The sequence below is a fragment of the Lampris incognitus genome, unplaced genomic scaffold, assembly GCF_029633865.1.
Source record: "Lampris incognitus isolate fLamInc1 unplaced genomic scaffold, fLamInc1.hap2 scaffold_400, whole genome shotgun sequence".
NCBI classification, from domain to species: Eukaryota; Metazoa; Chordata; class Actinopteri; order Lampriformes; family Lampridae; genus Lampris; species Lampris incognitus.
In genome coordinates, this window is record NW_026611359.1 from 11,076 (window position 1) to 37,624 (window position 26,549).

General features: G+C 47.3%; 1 protein-coding gene across 1 annotated transcript; it reads left to right on the top strand.

The window, feature by feature from the left end:
- Window positions 1-321: 321 nt before the first annotated feature.
- Window positions 322-24,956, top strand: LOC130133593 (cyclin-dependent kinase 19-like; the record flags this gene model as incomplete). The annotated part of the gene is made up of 8 exons (XM_056302055.1): window positions 322-373; window positions 1,369-1,500; window positions 2,549-2,692; window positions 4,488-4,557; window positions 4,729-4,801; window positions 5,523-5,620; window positions 5,962-6,040; window positions 24,713-24,956. Coding segments are annotated over exons 1-8 (877 nt in total), but the record flags the coding sequence as incomplete, so codon positions are not given.
- Window positions 24,957-26,549: the final 1,593 nt, after the last annotated feature.

Sequence of the window (26,549 nt, forward strand, 5' to 3'; positions counted from 1 at the left end):
TGCAAAAGTATTTCTAGGGAAATCAGATGTGTGTTGTATGTTAGTTCTGTCTGAAATTAGAAGGGAATATATATTTAGCTGGAAGTGAGGCACTGAATATATTATGTCTTCATTTAGAGATTTCCTTTCGGAGTTTTTTATTTTAATAACCAGTTTAATTTAAATTTAGAAAGATGATTTCCTCTTATTTATTGGCATTTTATCGCCATATGAGGTGCTGTTTCATCTTTAGCTGTCTGTCATGCTCACCAGGGCCTGCGCCGTATACCCTCTGTACCTACTGACTGCTTATCTGTCTCACTCTTCCCTCTCCAGAAACCAGCAAACATATTGGTCATGGGGGAGGGTCCCGAACGAGGACGTGTGAAAATCGGTAAGGTGGACCGGAATGAGAGTTGCCGAATGAATAAAAACCCAGTATCTTTTTCATATCGGTGTTGTCATTATAGCTGCGGTACTGCACAATACTGCACGAGCGGTATTCGCCAGTTTGTGCCTGGCAACAATCCAGCAGTGCCGGGTACCATTATGGCACCAGATCAATACGGCTGTTGACCTGTCTGAATGTACCGCTGCAGTAGCGTTTAACCTTGTTTCTGAGGGGTCGCACAGGGGGGGGGGGGCGGGCAAACGGTCAGCACAATTACATAAGTCAGCAGGCCCGGCCTGCTATTCTTGGAATACGCTGAGGGCTTTTGCAATCCCGGGGTCTATTTTTGAGCTCGCTGCATCCAGCAGTTGTGCGAGGTTATTGTTTCAGTAAAACCCGACCCCCCTGCAACTGATGCGTGCCTCGCCACTAAATTACTGATGTGCATGACCCCTCACACACACACGCACACACATACACACACACACACAAATGAAGGCTGCTTAGCCCCTGTAAAAGTACACGCTCCAGTACAGAGCATCAAACTTTGGACTCAGATGTGCAGTGCAATGTGATAACTGCCAGTAAGCTGGGAGTCCAGGAGTGGTCGGGGGGTCTAGTCGCATCAGCCAACCACAGCACAGCACAGCGCACCATCCTTCAAGCACTATGTAACAGCGCTGTGTGAGTTGAGCGTTATCTATCTGTTTAGCCATTAGCTACATCTTAATGAGGTACGTTCAACACCACCATTGCCACTACGAGTTGCACATAGTTTCGAGCTCAGTTATTCAAACCAAACCCGTCCTCCTTCCGGATGGACATTTCTGGGTCAGAGGCTGAAACGCACACCTTTCAGCCGCTTCCACGACACGCCGGCAGCCACGCCTGCCTTTACAGCCGCCCCGGACCAGGGCCGCCTCGTGCACTGCCCGTATCGCTGTCTGATAACAAGCTTGTTTGAATAACAACCTCTCTCTTTCTCTCTCCTCCCGCAGCCGACATGGGTTTTGCCAGGCTCTTCAATTCCCCCCTCAAGCCGCTCGCCGACCTCGACCCTGTGGTGGTGACCTTCTGGTACAGGGCCCCCGAATTACTGCTGGGGGCTCGACATTACACCAAAGCTATCGGTGAGCCGGCGTCCACCCCCGTAGTCCCACGGAGACAGTGCGGTGTGGAGGAAAGCCACGTGTTTACCACCGACTGGTAGCCCCCTGCAGGGATTTGATGCGTATTTGTTTGAATGGAGGACTTGCAGCCAGGGCCCCCACACTGTAAATCCAGCCAGAGGTGCACACTAGTTCTATGCCCCCCCCCACCCCCCCCACCCCGCCGACTCCGGTCTTCTGTAAAAACTACAACCTATGGTAGCTGAGAGTTGTCTGGCCTGGTGAGCCGCGTGATATACTTCGTCCGTTCGAGGGCCTGTGTCGTTGCGCTTATAATTAGACATTCCTGGAATATCTAACCAAACTGTTGCTCGGTCTGCCCTCACGTGGGGGTCTAAATTTAGGCGATTCGAAAACATTTCCAGCCCCGACTGTATTTGTGACTCACAGTACATGCGGCTTGTGTGTGGGTTTGGGTGGGTGTGAGCGGTGGCGGTGGCGGTGGCGGCGGCGGCGGCGGCGGCGGTGTGGGTATTGTTTTTGAGCTGCGTGGAGTCAGACATTATAACAGCCTTCATGCAACGGCGAAAACAGCCCCGAAGAGTTTTTTTGAGCCTGTTTCAGGTTAGTCAGAGCCTTGGGCTGGCCAACGCCGGCCCCGCCCAGGTCCGCCATGCCTCAGCAGTGTGTCATGATTTCCGAAATATTTCGTATCCAAGTCAATAAACCAACCCGCCTGTCAGAGAGAGTGTTAATTATGGGACTAGGGCAAAGACCAAGGGCAGGAAGGAGGAGATCTGCTTGAAGCTGAAGGAAACGTTACCGACATCTCTGTTGACGTGAATAACAATCATGTGTGCACAAGTTGGTGTTGGCTGTTGTGCGATGCAGGCAGGAAGCTGCAAAGAGTGAAAATCTCTGCCATGAAATTAAATAGGGGGGGGGGGTGCTCAAAGTTTACTGCGGCTCGTGAGCACTTAAGACTAATTAATGCTTGCCTCTGTTTGTGTCTCTCTGTGCATGTGTGTGTGTGTGTGTGTGTGTGTGTGTGTGTATTTGCATGGATCAGACATCTGGGCCATTGGCTGCATCTTCGCCGAGCTGCTGACGTCAGAGCCCATCTTTCACTGTCGCCAGGAAGACATCAAGACCAGTAACCCCTTCCATCACGACCAGCTAGACAGAATATTCAGCGTCATGGGCTTCCCGGCAGGTTGGTCCTCATTGTGCACAAACACATGCGGGCTGCGAGGCTGCGGTTGCTGCTGTTAGCCTGGAAATAATATCAACTACCATAATAGAGCATTTTTGTTCAAAAAAAAGAAAAAAATTAATAAAACTGTTGTGGAATACGTTGAAATAAATGAGTCAAGATAAAGTTCAGCTTGCATGTTAAAGCTCCTGTGAGGGGGTTTTTCCCCCCGCCGGTCTAGATTTGACTCCAAAGCCTCTTGTTGGACCAATGTAGTCCAATGAGACCACCGGCGAGGAGGTTAGATACTGCCAGACAGTCGTTTCAAATGCTTGTCTCGGTTTCGGACTCTCCCCCGCGAGATCTGACGGAACGATTCGCAGCACACAGACGGGGGAGACGTAGCCACGGTTACAGGAGCATTACCTCATCGTCGCGCGGCGCACAAACGGCTGTTTTTCCAGAGCGCTGCCACATCACTCACTCTTGTCGTCAAAACAAATGCGCGAGCTACCCGAGGGCGGGTGGAGATCTCTGCGATAAGAGGGACGTGGTTCTGCAAAATCCAGCCGTTCTTCCTCTGAAACGCGACCACTTTTCTTTTTTTTTTTCCCACGGGAGGATGCAAAGGTCAATGGAAATGGCAAAAGTTAAACGAGGGAAAACAACAAAAACCCAATCCTAGATATTGCAACAATTTTTACGCCAGCTTGAGGTGGGAAAGTACGCATGCCGATAAAGGTGTACAGGCGCCTGACTGGAGTTTCTTTTTTTGTTGTCATTTTGAAGTCCAGCTTTCATCGCACAAGACGTTTGGTTGCATCTGTGTAGCTGCTAGCTAGCGTGGACTCAATGGCCCCCCCCCCGGGCGGCACGGTGGCGCAGTGGTTAGCGCGGTCGCCTCACAGCAAGAAGGTCCTGGGTTCGAGCTCCAAGGTAGTCCAACCTTGGGGGGGTCGTCCTCTGTGTGGAGTTTGCGTGTTCTCCCCGTGTCTGCGTGGGTTTCCTCCGGGGGCTCCGGTTTCCTCCCACAGTCCAAAGACATGTGGGTCAGGTGATTCAGCTGTACTAAATTGGCCCTAGATGTGAATGTGTGTACCGACCCTGTGATGGCCTGGCGGCCTGTCCAGGGTGTCTCCCTGTCTGCTGCCCAATGACTGCTGGGATAGGCTCCAGCATCCCTGCGACCCTGAGAGCAGGATAAGCTGTTTGGATAATGGATGGATGGGTGGATCCCCCCCCCCCACTTTTCCCCCAATTGTATTTGGCCAGTTACCCCATTCTTCCGAGCTGTCCCGGTCGCTGCTCCACCCCCTCTGCCGATCCGGGGAGGGCTGCAGACTACCACATGTCTCCTCCCATACATGTGGAGTCGCCAGCCATTCTTTTCACCTGACAGTGAGGACTTTCGCCAGGGGGACGTAGCACGTGGGAGGATCACGCTATTCCCCCCAGTTCCCCCCCAAACAGGCGTCCTGACCGACCAGAGGAGGCGCTAGTGCAGCGACCAGGACACACACCCACATCCAGCTCCCCACCCACAGACACGGCCAATTGCGACCGTAGAGACGCTCGACCAAGCCGGAGGCCACACGGGGATTCGATCCGGCGACCCCCCCGTGTTGGTAGGCGACAGAATAGACCGCTACGCTACCCGGACGCCCGACTCAATAGTCACTTTAGTGTCGACCACAGTATGCACTCCATATTAACTCGCTTCGGTCGCTCGCATTGATTTTAGATATGCTAGCTAGTGTGACGTCGCCGCTGTTTTGCCGCCGCTGAGATGTCGATGTGTGTTTTTTGAATTGTTTAGACAAGGACTGGGAGGACATCAGGAAGATGCCGGAGTACCCCACGCTTCAGAAAGACTTCAGGAGAACAACGTGAGCGGAACCCCATACTCGTGACATCCAGCAAATGGTTGTCCACTTCCACAGCCAGTGGTGCAGTGTGTCGACACACTGTTGGCCGTATGTTTTGATGACATGACAATACATATAAGCTGCCTTCCAGAGCTGTGGGGGGTTTACTGTTGTGCTTGTCGCCTGTCGCAGGTATGCAAACAGCAGCCTCATCAAATACATGGAGAAGCATAAAGTCAAGCCCGACAGCAAGGTTTTCCTGTTGGTAAGTGCACACTGCTATGCTAACCGGCGCAGTCTCAAGACCTTTCCCACAAGGTCTTGACACTGCTATGCTAACCAGCGCGGTCTCAAGACCTTTCCCACAAGGTCTTGACACTGCTATGCTAACCAGCGCAGTCTCAAGACCTTTCCCCCCAAGGTCTTGACACTGCTATGCTAACCAGCGCAGTCTCAAGACCTTTCCCCCCAACGTCTTGACACTGCTATGCTAACCAGCGCAGTCTCAAGACCTTTCCCCCCAAGGTCTTGACACTGCTATGCTAACCAGCGCAGTCTCAAGACCTTTCCCCCCAAGGTCTTGACACTGCTATGCTAACCAGCGCAGTCTCAAGACCTTTCCCCCCAAGGTCTCGCACTTGGAGTTTGGCAGCATATGAAGAACGTCCTCTGTAGCACCTAGACCTCGATAACCTCAGAAAATACACTATCAAATATGGACAAGTAATGTTATTCGTCACCGATCAATACCATGATATTGTTTTCGGGTTAATTAATGCCTCGGAAAAGTAGGAGACATTTTTTTTAAGGATCTTGTAAAAAGAGCACAGATTTTTCAGTAGTAATCGATGGAAATAGAAATATATAAAAGCTCCAGTCGACCGTCTCTTCAAGGTAACGGAGGCCGCTGCAGATCAATGGTAATAAGAAATGATAGGGAAACAGCAGATTGACTGACCCACTGTGTCGCTCATTCTTGTCTCCAGCTCCAGAAACTCCTGACAATGGACCCCACCAAAAGAATCACATCTGAACAGGCGCTGCAGGACCCCTATTTCCTGGAGGACCCCTTGCCAACCACTGAGTGAGACTGAAAAGAAACCCCCCCCCCAAAAAAAAAGCTTTCGAAAGATGTTATCGTAGCCTCACATTCCCACGGTTGGAGCCGCTCTCCGACGTAGCTCGCTGACAAAGGACTGAATTGATTCCCCCCCAAAAAAAAAAACAGGCCCACAACTGATTTATTCCTTGAAATATGAAGAATTGGCATTTCACCCTCTAATCTTACTTCCTGTTTTCATCATGTGCTCTGTAGAGAGACGGCTCAGTTAGACGAATCTGAGAGTGGTCTGTGTTTGCCAACGCAAAAAAAAAAAAAAACAAAAAAAATAAAAACACAAGTTTTGTCTCTCTGATTTCCTGTAGTGTGTTTGCCGGCTGTCAGATCCCCTACCCAAAACGAGAGTTCCTAAACGAAGATGAGCCGGAGGAGAAAACGGAGAAGGTAATGAATTCACAGACCAGGGGATGGGTTTGGGTTTTTTTGGGGGGTGGGGTGGGGGGTGGGTGGGGTGGGGTTGGTCGGTGGGCCACAGCACTGCGAAAAATCAGATCTTCATCAGGGAATTTCGCTTCCTCGCTGTCATAGTTTTGTGTTTTGGGGTTTTGTTTTGTTTTTTTGTGGCGAGAGACTGGTTCAACACAGGTTGGTTGTCTGCTTAAGTCGCTCCTGCAGCTGAAGCCTTCAGATGAGAGCTTCGCAAGTCCGCTGGGATTTTTCAATCGCTTTACTTCCAACGCATCCAGAGCACACGGAGGGTCATTTTTGCACATCGCCCTAGAAGGAGCGAATTGATATCTTCTTTAACCGCCAGCTCACAGAATACACCGATGAAGAGTTAGCTGCTGGGTAGCACCAACTCTTAAGGTGCTGCTGATAGTGGTGCAGCGATGCTGATAAGCTAACGGTTTAGTTTCAGGATGAGAGCGCGCATAAGGCCTTGCTTGACTCAAAGGATGGTTCAGTTTTTATATACCGGGTCTAATTTTTGTAGTTCTAGTTGTGTGCATCGGTTATGCTGCCATTTTGACCACTGGACGTGGGACCACTGCTGGACTCAGCTGTACAATGGTGTGTTGCGGGGCAACTGAACACGATCCTGAAGCCTGTCCTTTCACAACAACTCCGAGACTGTTTTAGACCGTGTACAAGATTTGCCGTTACCTATGTCTTCTCTATTGTGCTGATCCGGATCGGCGGAGGGGGTGGAGCAGCGACCGGGACAGCTCAGAAGAGTGAGGGAGAGGGGAACTACAGCCAATTACAGCCACGTGGGGTCAACCACACACACTTCTTTGACCGGCGAATCCACTGCCTCAACCGATAGCAAAGCTCACCAAAGCTGAACTCCATGCAAAGCGAAGGTTCAGATTTCCTTTGCCATGAGTGAAGGTTTCATTCGCCCCGTTTGGTCGCGTGGAGTCGAAGCGAACGTGAATTTTTGTCGTTTTTGCCATCATGCACATCAGTTATCTCATTTTAGTCGCCGGCTTCAGTTTGTTTTGTTTTTTTATTCCCCCCCCCACCCCCCCACAATTTTATCCGGCCAATCACCCCACTCTTCCGAGCCGTCCCGGTGGTCGCTGCCCCACCCCCTCTGCCGATCCGGGGAGGGCTGCAGACTACCACATGCCTCCTCCCATACATGTGGAGTCGCCAGCCGCTTCTTTTCACCTGACAGTGAGGAGTTTCACCAGGTGGACGTAGCGCGTGGGAGGATCACGCTATTCCCCCCCTCCAGTTCCCCCTCCCCACTGAACAGGTGCCCCGACCAATCAGAGGAGGCGCTAGTGCAGCAACTATGACACATACCCACATCCGGCTCCCCACCCACAGACGGGGCCAATCGGGGTTGTCGGGACGCCCAACCAAGCCGGAGGTAACATGGGGATTCGAACCGGCGATCCCCGTGCTGGTAGGCAACGGAACAGACCCAGATGCCCGGCTGTAGTTTTCTTAATGAGCGAGGATGGAGGAGACTTTGGTTGTTGCTGTGTCTAACCGGCCGGCATTGCGCGACATTGCCCGTGAAAACTTCAAACTGCCCCAAAAGAGATTCTGCCCCGCTGGCAGTGAGTGGGCAGACGGGCATTTAACGTAAAGAAATGGAAAATCTATTAGCAACATCAACTCATATTCCACGATGTACAAAAATAACTTGTACACTAACGTTCTCCCTCTGTACTTTTCCATGAAACGATGATAACACAACAAGTGGGACAGTTAAGTGAAAACGTTTATTTATCTCTCTGTGGACTTCCGTGTATATTTTTCCATCGCAAAACCAACAACCACTAATGTGTGACCAACAACCGCAGCCACTCGAAGGGACTACAAACCAGCAAACCGATTTCCATGTGCGTTACATCCTGTACTGCCCACATCCAGCACCACAAGACAGGATCTGCGCCTCGGCAGGCCACGGCTCGTCCCTGACTGGACCTGCCCCGACCTGCTCCGCGCGTCAGCCAACAGGCGAGCGGCTCGTCGCGCGTCTGGCGAATCCCCCTCGCCCGGCTCTGTTCTCGGGCGAAGTTGTGTGCGCTCGCTCTGCCTACAACCTATTGTCACTGGTCAGAATCAGCGCTGACGTCACTGACGTTTCCTTTTCCTGTCCAATCAGCAGTAACAGCAGCCATTCATGACTTTAACACCAGAACGGCTGGGGGTTTCACCCCTACCTAAAACGACCATGGGCGGTCACAATGACCGCCGGTCTTTAAACTCTATATTCTGTCAAGATAAATACAATACAAATATATCGTAGCGATTTCTGGAGGGGGCAGTCCCGGCACCGCCACAGCCGGGACGCGAACCCGGAGCCTCCGCACCACGGGCGACATCGTTAAGCAGTCGACTAAAAGAACCAATCCGTTAGCCGAGGGCTAGCGAGTCTATTTATCTGTGTACGTTACAATATTGAAATGTATATAAATATATATATATATATATATATATATATATATATACACAAATATATTAATGCATTACATATGTCTGTTAGGAAACGACTGAAACCAGAATCAACATTTTAACAACTATGATACTATGTTTAATGTAAACTTCAGAGAGGCATGGTCGAACTCGAATAGCAAAGTTGAAAAAGTGAAAATATTACCTGAAAAACTAAACGGAAAACACATATTGCTAATCTAACAACCGTAACAAGGCCTATAAAATGTGAAACGTAAAAAAGCAACTGAAAATGACCATTTCAACAGCCCCCCCCCCCCTCAAAAAAAACGACCGGAACTTAAAAACTACTAGAAGGAGTTTTTAAACTATTCTGTCAAGATAAATGCCCAGTTGAGATATCAATGCATTACACCAAAATTAACATTTTAACAAATTTTAATACTATTTTCCAAACAATTTAAAATGGCCGCTGTCCAACGCCTCGGTGGTGGTCATGGTGCATCTGTAACGGCCTCTGTACCCAGACATGTTGGCAATATCCAGAAATCAAGTTTAGACTATGTCTCTGCACTGGAGGACGCTAGTGGGTTTCTAGGACAGAGCAGCGAACTTCACGCGCAAATTACGTGCGGTCATTTTGACCGGTCGTGGTCCTTTTAGGTAGATCTCATCATAACTTGTTTTTGTGCAGTTGATCTAAAACTTATTTTAATGCACATATATATGCAGCTTTAGGAGCATTCAGTGAGCGGCAGGTCTGTAGCTTTATTCCCCCCCCCCCCCAAACTTGTTAAACTTTTAAAACCCCAAAACGGTCAAAATGACCGGCTTGGTCGTTCATGAGACGACTGAGGAAATGGTTAAAGCTTAAGAAAATTACCCCCTCACGCCCCTGGGGGCGCGACCTTCCCTGCGACCCCGAGAGCAGGGCCCTGAGAGCAGGATAAGCGGTTTTGGATAATGGATGGATGGATGGATGAATAAACAACTTAAACTCTCACTCGTTTGCAGAGGGAGAGATCACAAGCGGCACCCAAAAAAACCAAAAAATCTCACCCCCCCCCCTCCCCCCTCACGCTGTGATGCCCCTCGTAGTATATCTGGACAATTTTTCACGCTCCCTCCACCAGAGCTCGCTCGCTCGTTAGGAAGAGGTGTGATGTGGACCAGTTCAGCGTCAGCCTGCTCGTCCGCATCCATGTCCAGCGGGCCTTCACACCGGATAGCCATGTGACCCTACACCGCACGAGCTTCACTGCCTAAACAGACCGATTGGTCATCTCTTGTGTTACGTATGGGCATAGATCACGAGCAGGCGGCAGTAGGGGTGGGCGATACCGCCACATTGGGTTTCGACCTGATACCAAGTAAAACAGGGCCAGAATCGCTGATACCAACACCGATACCGATACCTTTTGTTATTAAACTCAGCGTATATGCTTTCTTGTAGGGGAGCTCTGTGTGTGGTGGTTTGTGAGGTCAGTGCGTCCTCCATAGCTTAAATCTGAACACATTTTCATGACCACTGAAGGATTTGCCAGAGATTAGTGTCACCCTGTCTTTCAGGCAGTGAGCCCCAGTAAGGCCTCTGCGTTGTGTCAGGTGAAGTGTACCAGGGCTGGGAAGACAGACCGGGAACAGGACTCCCGGTGGCGGTTGAGGCAGAACAGATTGCTCTCATGTATTGGCAGAATGTGCGATACACATGCCATGTGGATGGGCCGGCAGCTCTGTGGCTGTTGTATAACTTGTTTTTCAGCTTTCAAGGACCTCTCCTCATTTATCCTTGCTAGTTTTCTACTTTAAATTTAGACCATTCAAACTTCCGGTACAGGAGCCACCTGCTGGTACTACTATTGTACTTATGTCCATCTCGCTCAAGCTATATATATATATATATATATATATATATATGTCGAATGAATTCTCACTTCCCTCTCTCCTTTGGGAAGCACATCCCAACGCGTCAGCATATCAACCACCTCACGCTTCTGGGTGCACGCACTTTCGATGGCCTCACGGTCTCGCCGTCCCACTTCTGACATCAGTGTAGCGAATTCAGGGGGGGGGCAGCCGGGAACCGCCACAGCCGGGAACCGCCACAGCCGGGATGCGAACCCGTGTCTCCCGCACCACGGGCGACTACGTTAACCAGTCAACTAAAGGGTGTGACCCATTACCCAAGGGCTAGCGAATCTATTCATCCGTGGTCGTTACACTACCCCCCCTCCTTCGGAAAGTGTAGAGAAGAGACATGTGTCTGTAATATCAGTATTTTGGGATCGATCCGCCCACCCCTAGACTGCATTTGGTTGCCACATTCACACATGATTGCAATAAGATTGATTAGGTTTTTTTGGGGGGGGGGTAATCTGTCAGTGGGCCACAGCAGCACTCAAAATCAGATCTTCAGGGAATTTAGCTTGCGAGCTGCCACGGTCGTTTTTTTATTTTTGTTTTTTCATTTTAAGAGAGCCTCGGGTTCAGCACAGGTTTGTTGTCCGCTCATCTGCAATGTCCGATTGTCTCTCCCGCCCACGCTGCAGTGCAAGACGCTTTCGCTCTTGCTCTCCACTTTGCTGTTCGATGTTCCAAGGTTTCCTACCTGTTACTTTTTGCTGCTTCTCCAGGAGCAGTACTCGACTCTTAGCAACTAGAGGATCTGTAAAGGTGACCACAGTTTTCACAGAGTGTTCAGAGTTCATCTCTTTGTAGAGAAGAGACGGTCTGTCCGTGGCTCTGAGGCCGAAACACGAGTTCCGCTGCCCTCGGGAGCTAGACGGGCTCTTTGTTTGTGTGGAGATTTTTTACTTCTGGTCGTGGAACACGAGGAAATAATGTGGATAAGTCGACGTTTGAGGCACTGGAACATATGAACTAGACTGAGGCTTCAAAACACGCCTGACGGAAAGGCGTCTGAAGGTAGTGACATTCACTTAGGGGGTGACGACCCACTGACAAATGAAATAATGAATTATGTCGGTGGCATGTCAGGAAACAACTTGACAGAGACAAGTTGAAGAAAGTTGCGACAACAATAGGAGAGACCTGATCAAACAGTTATCCTATTTAGTGTATATTGTGACTGTACAATAGACCTGAAATCGCATCGAATACTGATCCTATTCGGTAAAAGTCGGAAGAGAGCATAAACCAGGTTTATTGCGCTCAGAAGTTGAAAAGCTGGAGGCTTTGTTTTGCTTTGGGAAAATTTCTTCCTGTCCTTTCTCCTCCACTTAATGCACCATCTGTGCCACGCTCAGCCAGAAAAATCACAAAGCTTGAAAAAAGAATCTCTAGGCTCTATCACATAAATACAAGAGTATGAAAGGCTCATTGACACACTGATTGCTGCTTTCCAAGCTGATGTCCCGGAACCAGCGGATGGTCAGGACCAGGGACGTGAAGTGTGTTGCGGGGCGGCTTTCAGACACAATGGGCCCCACACCCATAACTATGCGGACACTATTCCCTGGTCCAGCCCAAACCTGCTTGAGACCGACACCACAACGGATCTGGATATGTGCTATTGCCCTAAACCGGGGATCAAGCCCAAAGACCTGTTCTACCCCTACAGTGTCAAACCCTGAGGTCTGGACAGACGTTATGCGGAGTAAAAGAAGAGTTAGGCACAACAAGCACAGTTTCACTAATGTTTCACCAGAGGATGGGCTGGGGAACAGGTGTGTTGTTTTTGATGAGCTCCCTGTAAGTGCGCACAATGGCATTAGCGCCACTAGCTCAGAAGCTAACACTGAGACCTGTGCAGCCACGGCCCGTGATACAGCTAAGTCCGCGAGAAGCATCTAACGGCGGCACTCAGAGGTGAACAACAAATCAGCAGCCACTAAAGCTAATGTCGCATCATCAAAAAAGACAGCAGAACATGCAACAGATATTCGAAAAAGAAGTTAACCAAGCCAGACAAGACATCAGATCAAAGACTGTGCTGGTAGGTGATCATATAATAAGAGGGTAACACTTTAGTATGGGGAACGTAGTCACCATTACTTAGGTGCTTATTAGCATTCCAATTAGCAACATATTGGCTCTTAATTGGTCATTATTACGTACTCATTAATGCCTTATTCTGCATGGCCTTATTATACAACCAGTAAGCCATTAACTATGAGTTTTCCCTCTATAACCTCAGAAGTATTGCTTATTAGTAGTACCATCTCAATATGCTTTGCTTAGTATGGCCTTTATAAGGTGGTAGTACCACAAGAAGAGTTATTCTCCCTTACTAACACTTAATGAATATGGTCTGTTCTTACATAACAACACACAAAACTACAAGTGTTCATAGTGTTAAATTACTGTAAATTAAGTTTTTGTTACTTAGAATATGTTCCCCATACTAAAGTGACATCTTGATCATTACTAATTCACTAGTAATTAAGTTTTTTTTATGTTCCCCATACTAAAGTGCTACCAATAAGGGATGTTTAAAGCAATGTTTTAAAATTGTTGTCTACCCAACGCTACGGTTAGTGAAATGGTTCAAACACTGCAACAAGTGTTATTTGACCATCTGAGCATGGACACGCTAATTGTGCATGCTGGAACAAATGACACTCGTCCTGCTTTTAAAAGCAGAGCTGTTAAAAAGGGACTTCATACACTCGATGGACATCCTACAACAAGTCCCAGCTCAGATGTTTGTGTCAGGTCCAATCCCCACTTTAGGAAAAGGAATTAAACATTTCAGTCACTTGCTAGCATTAAATACCTGGCTTTCCTCTGCATGCACTGCTCAAAAACTGAGCTTCATTGACAATTTCAGCTTGTTCAGGGAGCAACAAAACCATCTCAGAATGGACGTGGTTCATTTAAACAGAGTGGGGGTCCACATGCTTTCTTCCAACTTAACCCATGGCCTCCGGCACCCCACTGCTGGTATTTGGAAAGGGTCAGGAAAATCTGGGAAAAGTAGAGCAGTTTTCTCCCCAGGAAAACAAGGACAACGCCGTGGCTCATACCCCGCCCGCCCCCTCACCTCCCAGGTGTCGCACACAAGCTAAGGATGCAGATAAAAGGGACTGACAAGATGTTACTATGTGGCACCAAAAGTGCCCGCTTATCCAAACAAACCAAGAGCAATCTCCCTGCAGTCAGCATTAGTAGTAGTAGTAGGCCCAGTAGTCAGCCTGCTGAATACTAGGACCGGGTCCTGGACTGGGTCCTTACTCCACCCCCCCTTTCAGCTCATGTCTCTTTCTGCTTACTGGGTTTGGACCCAATGCTGCTGATACAGTCCACCCCAGATGGCGATTTGCAGGTCCAAGGTCTGCGATTCCTGTTTTGACCAGCTCCAGGAAGAACAAAGTGTACTCAGAGCGCACAGCTACTTTATCTAATCTGACTCCAGTTGTACGCCAGCAGCCACAGCCTGTCGCAAAAAAAAAATTGGGCAGATAATACTCCTGGCATACTAAATTTAACATCACTCAATATCAGGTCTTTGACAGGAAAAACATTTTTAATTAATGATTTTATCATCAACCCTCACCTCACCTAGGTCATCCGTCAGGATGCCCCAATAGGGTTTCGGTTGCGCATGTTTGTTTAAAGCTTGGGGCGCTACTCCACATGCAGTTCTGTGGTTCTCCGCTAACTGGAGAGTTTGTGCCTTTCCATTGTCAAGATGCATTGATCATCTGCAAAGCCACGATGTCCCCTGGTCCATAACATCAGTCTATCGACGAAGGCACCTAGGACTACTGCTACCCATAAGAATAGCAGGATTTATTATGGAGGTTTACTCCTCCAGATCCGCCGTGTTCTGCTCTGTTGTCTCCTGACAACGTTAACAGGATTACCGCGAGGAGGGTGTGGTTCTTCACCACGCAGGGACGGTCATTCATCATGGAGAGGCTATATTTTGCGCTTCGTATGATGCTGGGGTGTACGGAGACCAGTCTAGGACCCCACGAAAGGCCATCTAGGAAAGGTACTACTCCTATACTTAACCCCAAAAATGTATCATCCAGCACAATTTCAATTTTATGTTTTCAACTGAAACTTGGTTAGACCAAGGTAGCGGCGCAACTGTTCTTGTTGGGTCGACCCCTACCAACTTCAGTTTTGTGAGCGAAACCAGAAAGCATAAGAAAGTAGGTGGGGTTGCCATTTTGTTTAGTGATTCGCTCCAATGGAAGAAGATATCTTGTGGAAATTTTGCTTCTTTTGAATATGCGGCTCTTCAGTTTGATTCCTCTTGATAGTTAATCATATTTCTAAATATCTATAGGCCACCTAAATACGATGCAAATTTTTTTGATGACTTAACTGAACTGCTGTCTATAATTTGCATCAACTTTGACTGTGTAGTTATCGCTGGTGATTTAAACATTCATATTGACAACCCACAAGTCAGAAGAACTAATGAACCGTGTTGTGTTACTGATACCTGTGGACTGACTCAGTATGTTATGTAACGGAGCCCACACACACCAAGGGGCACACTCTGGACTTCATTATCTCCAAGGGTCTGAACATTTCTAAAGTTGTGGAGACTGATGTTGCTCTCTGATTATTCCTGTGTTTTCTTTGAGAGTACTATCTCTGCACACAAATGTTCAAACAGAGGTAATCACAAATATCACTGAAAGAAGCACCAGTGAAATATTTATTTACACCCGCCCTCTCTTGGGTCTCAGTCAATGAGTTTATAGATCATTTCAATTCTAAAATTACAAATGTTATTGATACCATTGCACCCAATAAGGTGAAGGTGGTCTCTGGTAAGAAAAGATCTCCATGGAGATGTGCCATGCTGGTCAGAATAGAAAAAAAAGAGTGTCGTAAAGCTGAACACTGGTGGTGAAAAACAAATCTTACTGTTCATTACGACATCTATAAAGAGAGACTGCGCGCATATATAATTTAGAACTGAGAAATGCAAGGCAGTCCTACTTCTTTGACATCATTGCCAAAAACCATCATAATGTACGTGCTGTGTTTGCTACTGTCGACACGCTAACAAACCCTCCTGTGGCAGTAGCATCTGAATTTCTATCTGCTGGGGCCTGCAATGAATTTGCTTCCTTCTTCAATGACAAAATTTGGGAAATTAGACAGGCAGTCGGTGCCTCCATATTAGGTAGAGGGTATGTATTGTCCCTTTGTCCACCTAAAATCAATTCAAATAGCATGACACAATTTGATGCCATCAACCATAAAAACTTGGAGGACATTATACAACATCTGAAATCTTCCTCTTGCTGCCTTTATATTCTGCCAACAGACTTTGTCAACAAATGTTTCTAATTGCATGCCCTCAGATCTTCTACAAATTGTTAACATGTCTCTCTCAGGTTTCTTCCCACAGGCCCTGAAACTGCATTCATCAAGCCACTCTTAAAAAAGAATAATCTAGACACATCACTAATGAACAATTATAGACTCATATCAAACCTCCCCTTTCTAATTTAAATCATTGAAAAAGCTGTTTTTCAACAGCTGAACAACTTCTTGGCACTAAACAACAGTTTTGATATATTCCAGTCAGGATTTCAACCACACTACAGCACTGAGACTGCTCTTGTTAAGGTCTTTAATGACATCTGTTTAAACACAGACAGTGGCAGAATCTCAGTCTTGGTATTATTGGATCTTAGTGCTGCATTTGACACAGTCGACTACATTACTAGACTGATTGGATAACTGGGTGGGCCTTTCTGTTACAACACTAAACTGGTTTGAATCCTACTTAAATGACAGGGACTACTTTGTGTCTATGGGTAATTACAATTCTGAGCATAAAAAAATTACCTTTCCAGTTCCCCAAGGCTCCATTCTGGGGCAGCTTCTTTTTAACATCTATTTATATGCTCCCATTAGTTCAGATTCTAGAAAACAACAAAATATGTTACCATAATTATGGAGACGACATGCAGATTTACATAACCATATCACCAGGGGACTATAATCCCATACAAGCACTGAATAAGTGCATTGAACAAATAAGCGATTAGATGTCTCTGAATTTTCTTCAGTTAAAGATAAAACTGAAGTAACTGTCTTTGGAGCCAAGCAAAAATGTTGAAAATTCATTGCCTAGCTACAGTCGGTAATGTTAAAAACCACAAACAAAGCCAGAAATCTTGGTGTAGTCATGGATTCAGACCCAAATTATGTAGCCACATTAAGATAATTAAAAATTCAGCCTGCTGTCACCTGAAGAACATATCAATAATTGAAGGATTCATGTCTCAGCAGGATTTGGAAAAACTTGCCCATTCGTTTATCTTCAGACGACTCTGGCCACTGTAATGGCGTCTTTACAGGTTTCTCTACAAAATCGATGAAACAGCTGGAGCTGATTCAAAACGCTGCTGCTCGAGTCCTTATTAAGACCAAAAAAGCGGATCACATCACTCCAGCTCTGAGGTCTTTACACTGACTTCCTGTTCATCAAAGAATTGATTCTAAAACTCCGCTCTTGGTTTATAAAGCACTGACTGGTTTAGGACCAAAATGCCTTTCTGATCTTCTTCTACACTATGAACCATCCAGACCTCTCAGAACATCTGGGACAGGTCTGCTTTCTGTCCCCAAAGTAAAAACTAAGCATGGAGAGGCAGCTTTCAGTTTTTACGCACGGCATATGTGGAACAAACTCGCAGGAAACTGCAGGTCTGGACTTCGGGGTAGCGTAGCGATCTATTCTGTTGCCTACCAACACGGGGATTGCCGGTTCGAATCCCCGCGTTACCTCCAGCTTGGTCAGGCATCCCTACAGACACAATTGACCGTGTCTGCGGGTGGGAAGCTGGATGTGGGTATAGGAGGGTTTCCGTACAACGTCATCACAGCGATGCGTGCGCAACTAGGGAGCAGAATGCAGCTGCAGCGCAGAGATTTTAACCAAGATAGAGCTCAGATACAGCAGAGATGACGCGCAGTTGTTACGCAATAAACTGCAAAAACCATCAAAAGGATGGGTGAAAAATGTTCAGCATTTTCACTGTTGAACCGCTTTGGTAGCTCTCAAAAGATTATGCATCTCACAGTCTTTTGAGAGCTACCAAAGCGGTTTCCCCCCTGGCTGTGCACGCACCCAGTAATGTTTGTAAACAGGAAACCCATCTATGTGTCCTGGTTGCTGCACTAGCACCTCCTCTGGTCGGTCGGGGCACCTGTTCCGGGGGGGGGCTGTGGAGAATAGCGTAATCCTCATGCGCTATGTCCCCCTGGCGAAACTCCTCTCTGTCAGGTGAAAAGAAGCGGGTGGCGACTCCACATGTATTGGAGGAGGCATGTGGTAGTCTGCAGCCCTCCCCCGATCGGCAGAGGGGTTGGAGCAGCAATTGGGACAGCTCGGAAGAGTGGGGTAATTGGCCAGCTACAATTGGGGAGAAAAGGGGGAGGGCTCCTGGTCCTGCGATTAGATTAATCATGCAGCACTACCAGACCCACAGAAGAACCACATTCAGACTAATTTTTAGAGGTGAAAGGTCAGGGAATGTTCTTTACAGGTTCTGTTGTTGGCTTTAGTGCTTTTCCTTGCAACAGTGCTTTATTTTGTTTGCATGACTTGGATGAACTCCATAGGAGTAGCAGTGGATGTAATTGATCATTTGCAAATAATGATTGAATCAGTGGTCCATGAGTCAGCACTTAGTAATCGTCTCTATTTCCTTAAAAATCTGACAGTATACTCCAACGGCCCACGAAGAGCAGCGGAGAGCTGCTTCAGTGCACCGTACATCAGATAATGCCGAATTAGTATCATAAGACATAGCCAAAATGACCAAACAGTAAAAAGGTGGTGTTGGGGAAACTGTACAACAGGTTCATTCTATCCTGAGCATGTTTATCACGTTGATGTGACGTTAGAGCTCAACTTAAAAGTGTTTTTGGCACAGCAACATTAATTAAAGGAGGCAGGACGAGGAGAAATTTTGCAAACGTCCTTTGTGATAAGGCAGTCTGTTATGTCAGACATTAAGAGGCACTCTGGTTCACCATGTAGCATTCATTAAACTGCATACAAACATGAGCAGGCACGGCACTCAATTTACTTAGTCCTTCACAGGTTTGTTTAGTCAAAGTCTTTAGCCAACAGGTTAACAGTTCAACATTTACAAATGATTTTTCCAGGCCACACACCGCCCAGAATGCCATCACTCACAAGGCTTCTCATATTGCCTGCTAAAAAAAACATATTTATTCACAGAGAAGTTCATCACTCATTAATTTTCCTCATTTTGTTGGTGGGGGTCAGCCCTTTGTACCCTCAGCCCTGTGGGTTAGCTATTGAATACAGTGTTACAATATCATTTAGCAGACACTTTTATCCAAAGTGACCTACATCTGAGAATTAATATAACACAAGCAAGGATCTAGTCAGGAGACAACAATGCAAGTAAGTGCCAAAAAACTAGGTTCAAGCCTGATAGGACATAGGTGTCAACATGCAGTGCACAAAGGCAGTGCATAGAAGCGATTTTTGTTTGTTTGTTTGTTTGTTTGTGGGTTTGTTTGTTTTTTTTTTTGGTTTTGTATTTTTATTAATACCATCAGGTGTGGAGGTGTTCGTGAAAGAGCTGGGTCTTTAGCTTCATCTTAAAGATGGAGAGTGACTCAGCGGATCGAGTGGAGTTTGATAACTCATTCCACCACCGGGGAACTACATAAGAATCTGGCTAGTGATTTAGGGTCCCGTTGTGGCGGAAGTGCCAGGCGCCTTTCATTGGCAGAGCATAGCGAGCAGGACTGAGTGTAGACCTGAATGAGGGAGTTCAGGTAGGCGGGAGCCGTTTTAGTTGCTGTTTTGTAAGTGAGCATCAAGGTTTTGAGTTTGATGCAGGCAACAACTGGGAGCCTGTGGAGGGATATGAACAGCGGAGTGACATGGGCTGTTTTGGTTTGGTTGAAGACCAAACATGCTGCCGTGTTATGGATCATTTTCAGAGGTTTGAAAGTGCTTGCAGGGCGACCTGCCAGTGAGTAGTTGCAGTAGTCAATGTGTGAAATTACAAGAGCCTGTACCAGGAGTTGTGTGGCATGCTCAGACAGGTAGGGTCTAATTTTCCTGATGTTGTACAGGGCAAATCTGCATTGACCGAGCAATCAAGGCCACGTGAACCGTAAAGGTTCGTTGGTCATCAGTCATGACACCCAGGTTTCGGGCAGACTTTGTAGGCGTGAGTTGGGTTGATCTGAGCTGGATATTGATCTGCTGTTGTATGGATGGACTGGCTGGGATGACAGGGAACTCAGTCTTAGATAGGTGAAGCTGAAGGTGGCGTTCTTTCATCCATGCAGAAATATCAGTGAGGCATGACGATATCCGTGCAGAGACTGTGAGGCCATCTGGCGGGAATGATAGGAAGAGCTGGGTATCGTCAGCATAGCAATGGTATGAGAAACCATGGAGGTGGATGATTGCACCAAGTGAGGTGGTCTATATTGAGAAGAGAAAGGGACCGAGGGCTGACCCTTAAGACACCCCTGGGGATAAGCTGTGCGGTTTGGTCACTTCTCCCCTCCAAGATACTGTAAAAGAGCTCCCTGAGAGGTAGGACATGAACCAGCAGAGGACGGATCCTGAGATACCAAGCTCCGAGTGTGGAGAGGAAGATTTGTTGGTTAACCGTGTCAAAGGCAGCTGACAGATCCAGTTGCAGTAAAGCTGAAGACTGACCAGCAGCTCTAGCCAAACGCAATGATTTCGTTATCGACAGGAGTGCAGTCTCGGTAGAGTGACCCCACTTAAAGCCAGACTGATTCGAATCGTACAGATGGTTCTCAGAAAGGAATTGGGAGACTTGGTTAAAGACAGTGCGCTCAAGTATTTTTGATAAAAAGGGTAGGAGTGAAACCAGTCTATAGTTTTCAACCTGGGCTGGGTTGAGTGTCGGCTTTTTGAGCAGGGGCGTGACCTGAGCTTGCGTAAATGCAGTGGGGAACACACCCGTTGTAAGCGAGGAGTCGATGTGTGTGACTGCGGGGTTAAGTGCAGGGGAAATGGTCTGTGGGAGGTTGGATGCTATCGGGTCCAGCACACAGGTAGCGGGACGAGAGTCCGGCAGAAGCTTGGAGACTTCCTCCTTGGTCAGGGGGGAGAATGAGGTGAGTGAGGCACTGTTAGCTGGCAGCAGCAAACAGAGTTGGTCAGGCTCAGAAAACTGGTTACTGATGGCAGAAACCTTAACAGTCAAGTATGAGGTGAACATGTCAGGAGTGAGCAGCGTGGAGGTCGGAGGAGGAGGCGGATTGAGGAGTGAGTTAAAAGCAAAACACATTTTTCAAGCATCAGTGGTGCCACAGATTTTGTTCTGACAGTAAGTGGTCCCTGTGATGGTCTGGTGGCCTGTCCAGGGTGTCTCCCCACCTGCCGCCCGGTGACTGCTGGGATAGGCTCCAGCATCCCCGCGACCTGAGAGCAGGATATGCGATTTGGATAATGGATGGATGCATGGATAGTAAGTGGTCTTAGCTGCTTTTAAGCTGGAGGAGAATGATGCTAGGAGACACTGATAGTCATTGAGGTCAGTGGACTCCGGTTTTACGCTATTTTCTCTCTGCTGCTCAGAGCCCCACCCTTTGCTCTCTGATGACCTCAGTGAGCCGTGGACTAGGAAATAGGTTAGCTATCGGTTAAGGTAAAAGCATTGGGCTAAGGTTAGGGTTAGGTAGAGGTTGAGGTTAAGTAAGGTTAAGGTACGTTAGGTTAGGTTTAGTTAAGTTCAGCGAAATAGGGTTAAGGGAACATAGGGCTTAGGGAACATAGACATGCTCCTGCGTAGATTAGCCATTCCTAACTATCTATTGACAAACCTTGCTCCTTCTACAAATACCTTCGTCCCCATTGTGTAACTGTCTCCTTGTTTTCTTTGGGCACTTCTTCCACAGGGGAAACAGCTGAGTTTTGTTTATTGATGTTGTACTATCTATTGGTCAAATTTGTCTACCAGTTTGTTCTGTAACATTTGCTTGTAAAAACAACTTCCTCAAACTCAAACTCACCACAACCTACCTTCTCCTCCATTTGTTTGCTTTGGTGACGACATAAAACATGGTAGGTTTTCCTGGTAAAGCCCTACCTGAGACAGGAACCATTGAAACCATTAGTAACCACAAAAGCATTCATTATCTGGATTATTTGTAGATCAATTAACTTAAATATGCCAATGATGGAGAGCATCAAATTGGAAATTAGTTTCTATGTAAATGTTTAGAGGCCTCGTTGCACAAATTTACTCTTACATACTCATTAACTTTGTTTTTTGCCCACTGGTTCATCTCAGAGAGGATGTAGAGCCTGGGTGACACCTGAATTTAGAGACTGGTTGGCTAATGATGTCTTTGCAAGCCTGAGTGATTGCTAGCTGCGTGAAGGTAGACAATAGATGTAAGGGGGAAGGAGTTATAAATGACCACTGGGCTTTACCATCATCTGTAAGACAAACTTGAAGGATAAAAAAAACCATGGGTGCATAAAACAAATCTGTCATTTTGCTGCCCACATTATCCTGACTGGGCTCAGCATCGCGTCAGCTGCTTAGCAACACCGTCTTTCATTCACATGTCATACCCATTCACCTAACATGAATGGGCTAATATTCTGAGATGGGCGACCAATTAGCGTGCCCTTCCTGCGGGCTCAGATTGGCATAGTGTCCCAGGAGCCAGTGCTGTTTGACTGCAGCATCGCCGCTGAGAATATGCGGTATGGAGACAACACACACAGCATTAGCAGGGAGGAGATTGTTGATGCTGCTAAGAAAGCCTATCTCCATGACTTTGCGATGGCTCTGCCGGATAAATACGAGACTCAAGTGGGAAACCCACGCCAGCAGATGGAGAACATGCAAAAAAAAGTCCACGCGGAAGGTCTGGTATCAAACCCAGGACCGTCTTGTTGCGAGTTTGCAGTGTTGACAGCTGAGCGGCTCAAGGACAGTAAAGTTGGGCAGACGTTTAGCAACCCCGCTGGCTTAAAATGCAAGAGCCCCCACCTAGAAAATGGTCTCTCTGACTAGGAGGCCATGAAAAACAGATCTGTGTTGTGTGAGAGGAATGGCGACTGTGCGTGTCACCACAGGTCTGTCTATGCTCGTCCAGCTTCTGAGAATCTTCTTCTTCTTCTGCAGCACATATCAACTGCTGTGCGACGCTGTAGGCAACACCTGTTCAGAGTGTTGTGTCACATCGCAGTCACTCTTCAGGAAGCCATGGAACCCCTGTCCCATAGGAAAGTGCACTAAAGTGAAACCGTAGAAAATTTGAAATTACAGTAGGATTTCCGGGGGGGGGGGTTCTGTCACATTACTATACAAACGCTACAGTATTTCTACAGTGTAAAAGGATTACATGAGGAATTACTATATGAATGTTCTAGTGCATGACTATAGTATATATAGTAATGTAACAGAAATAACACAAAAATACTATGGTAGTTTTTTTTCTAATGGCTTTACTGTAGGCAGTTTTCTTTTTTTTTCAAAATTTCTGATTTTTCCCTTTTTTCTCCCAATTTAGTGGCCAATCAATCCCTATTTTAATTCAAACACCCACCCTCGTACTGCATGTGTTCGCCAACTGCATCTCTCCGGCCGGCAGTCTCGAAGGAGACGCCTCCCCACTTTCGTGACAAGTGCATTGCATTGGTCCAGTGCATTGCTCAAGGGCACGTTGGCAGTGATATCAGTCTGTAGGCTGAAGACGTCGTTTGGATGAGTGATGAAGCGTTCCCCTCAATAAATGTTGTGTCCAGATGAACCGACTCACCTTTCTGTGATTTCCATACCTGGATTATTGCGCTTACCTGGATTATATAGACATTTGGCAGTGCTACTGAATCCTCAGATGTAGACACCATCCTCGGTTTTTCCACAAATTCTTTGTTGTCGTCTGCCTGGCAGATCGAACCGACAACCTCAAATTGCATGGCCAGCTTTCCATGTCTAGTCCGCCCTGCCTCGCAAAGAAATGACCGTTCCTCACTTTTGGTCCAGTATCCCTATTTGTAAACACTTGCACTGGCTTCAGAAGCATCGGCGCCGCATAGTACTGGAAACACTGACGCTGACTGATAACGGCTCCCTCCCAAAATATGTTGGCAATAGATGTTGTTCAACACGGCCGGTTGCTGAGTGACATAAAGGAAGATGTGATGGTGATGCTGCAGTAGCTGCTATAGTGCACAGTGGTGTGTGTTATGGTTGTTGAAGATCGGCTGTCTTGTTGGTGTTGATGCAGTAGTCCATATAGTGATGGCGATAGTATGTTTTGTGTGTGGCTGTGTTGGCTGTATCAGCACACATAAGATAGATTTGTGGGTGGGGGGGGCAGTTCGATACAGAAGGCCCTGGCTGAAACCCCACAGTACGCTACTGGATTGAAATACCGTTTTCTAGTGCTAGTGGCGCTAGTGTATATGAAAATCTTCCTACAAACAAGCACATTCACACGTGATGCTGGGCTATGTTGTATAGATCTTATTTTTAGAACAGATGGCTCCAAACCACATCACCAAGTGCGTGCGCGTGTGTGTGGGGGGGGGGCAAGGGGTGAGCAGCAGTGACTATGGCAACCCAATGCAGAGATTCCCAGTTCAAGCACAAGTATGGCATTCAGCTTGGCTGTGCATCACGAGGGGGACTTGTTAAAGTCACTATGGGTGTAAGCATCGATTAACTAAGAAAAATATACATGTGCTGTTGTGCGACCAAGCCATTGGTAGAAGTTCAAACTCTGTTGGCTCAGTTTTTAATGCACTTCCATCTTCTTTGTGTTTAGTCTAAGCTAGCATAGCCTCCGTATAACAAACAAGGAGGGCTAAAGCATCTGGCAGGCACCATAACAAACCATGTCAACCAACAATACTAATATTACATTTGATGCAGTATGTCGAAGCTGGCTCTTATCTACTAGCACAATGCACATAATAACGACAGTATTATTATTTATTTGGCGAATCAGTTATCAAATTAACATAAAATATATTTGATAATCATTGACGTGACGCGAAAAATACATTTGGAGACAAAAGAAAGAAACGAGCTTAAAAATGGATAAAAAAGCTAAGGAAGGTGGGAAGGAAGGAATTTTTGGCCTAAACTCACACACACAAGCACACACATGTGCTGGCGTGCACATTGTCTTGGCTCTTTTTCTCACCTGACTCAGGTACACCTGTGTTTATTGTCCAGGTATAACTGTCTCACTTTCTCTTCCTAAAACCAGACCCAGCAGCACCAGCAGACCACAGGCCAAACCCAAAACCAGGCCCAGCAGCAGGCAGGAGCCCAGCAGGCCCCCTCCCAGCAGAGCTCGGCCCAAACCAATGGCACCACTGGAGCCACGGGAACCACCACCGGTGGGGGCCTCCAGCACGGCCAAGAACAGGGGCCCCCAAACAAGAAACCTCGTATCGGACACTCTGGCGCTGCCTCAGGCACTGGGGTGCTTCAGTCAGAGTACCAGGTTAGTACCAGTTTTCCTGTCTGTCTTTTTTGTGATGTGATGTTAGGGATGAAATTCGGATATTGTCATATCGTGATACAATTTTGTTGGCTAAATTAATGATAACAGGAATCTATTGCCTAAAGTTTCTCACAAGGTGAGAGCTGAAATATTTGAGAGACTATCATTTGAAAACTAGGTTTGATATTATACTTTACCAAACTGTTCAATGTGATGAACTTTGTTTTTATATATAGATAGATAAAGTCAAGTCAATTTTATTTTTATAGCCCATTATCACAAATTACAAATTTGCCTCAGTGGGCTTTACAGCAATACAATATCCTGTCATTAGACCCTCGCATCGGATAAGGAAGAACTCCCTAAAAAAAAACTTTAACAGGGAGAAAAAATAGGAAGAAACTTCAGGGAGAGCAATAGAGGAGGGATCTCTCTCCTAAGACAGACAGACTCCAATGGAATTTACAGAATACAACACTGAAAGGCTGAAGAAGGAGGCCTTTTGGGCTTGGTTGGCCCAGGGGTCTCCTGAAGCAGCAGACAGGTACCAGGAGGCCAGAAGGGCTGTGGCTGTGGCTGCAGCTTGGGCGGTCGCGGAAGCAAAAACTCGGGTGTGGGAGGAGTTCGGCGAAGCTATGGAGGAGGACTTTCGGTTGGCCTCAAGGAAATTCTGGTAAACCATTCGGCGACTCAGGAAAGGGAAGCAGGGCTTGACTCAGGCTGTGTTCAGCTGGGGAGGGGAACAATTGACCCAGACTGGGAATGTTGTCGAGCGGTGGAAAGAACACTTTGAGGAGCTCCTGAACCCGGCTAACACATCCTCAGTGGAGGAGGTAGAGTCTGAAGTCGTAGTGGAAGCCCCACCCATATCCCTGGCGGAGGTCTCTGAGATAGTAAAGAAGCTCCTCAGTGGCAAGGCGTCAGGTGTGGATGGGATTCGCCCTGAGATGCAGAAGGCTCTGGACATTGTTGGGCTGTCTTGGCTGACATGTCTCTTCAGTGTCGCGAGGAGGTCGGGGACGGTACTTGTGGAGTGGCGGGCTGGGGTGGTGGACCAACTCTTTGGACCAATGGACCAACTCTTTACCCTTGCGGAAGTGCTGAGGGGGGCATGGGAGTTTGACTAGCCAGTCAACATGTGTTTTGTGGACTTGGAGAAGGCTTACGACCGTGTACCCCGGGGCACTCTGTGGGGGGTACTGTGGAAGTATGGGGTACCGGGGCAGTTGCTACAAGTCATCCGGTCCTTGTATAACCAAAGTGAGAGCTGTGTCCGCATTCTCGGCACAAACACGTTTTCGGTGAGTGTCGGACTCCGCCAAGGTTGTCCCTTGTCTCCGATTCTGTTTGTGATATTCATGGACAGGATCTCAAGGTGCAGCCAAGGTGAGGGGTGTGTCCGTTTTGGGAACCTCAGAATTGTATCTCTGCTCTTTGCAGATGATGTGGTTTTTGTTGGCTTCATCAGAATGCGACCTCCAGAGTGTGCTGGGGCGGTTTGCAGCTGAGTGTGAAATGGCTGGGATGAGAGTCAGCACCTCCAAGTGTGATACCATGGTTCTCTACTTGAAAATGGTGGATTGCTCCCTCCGGGTTG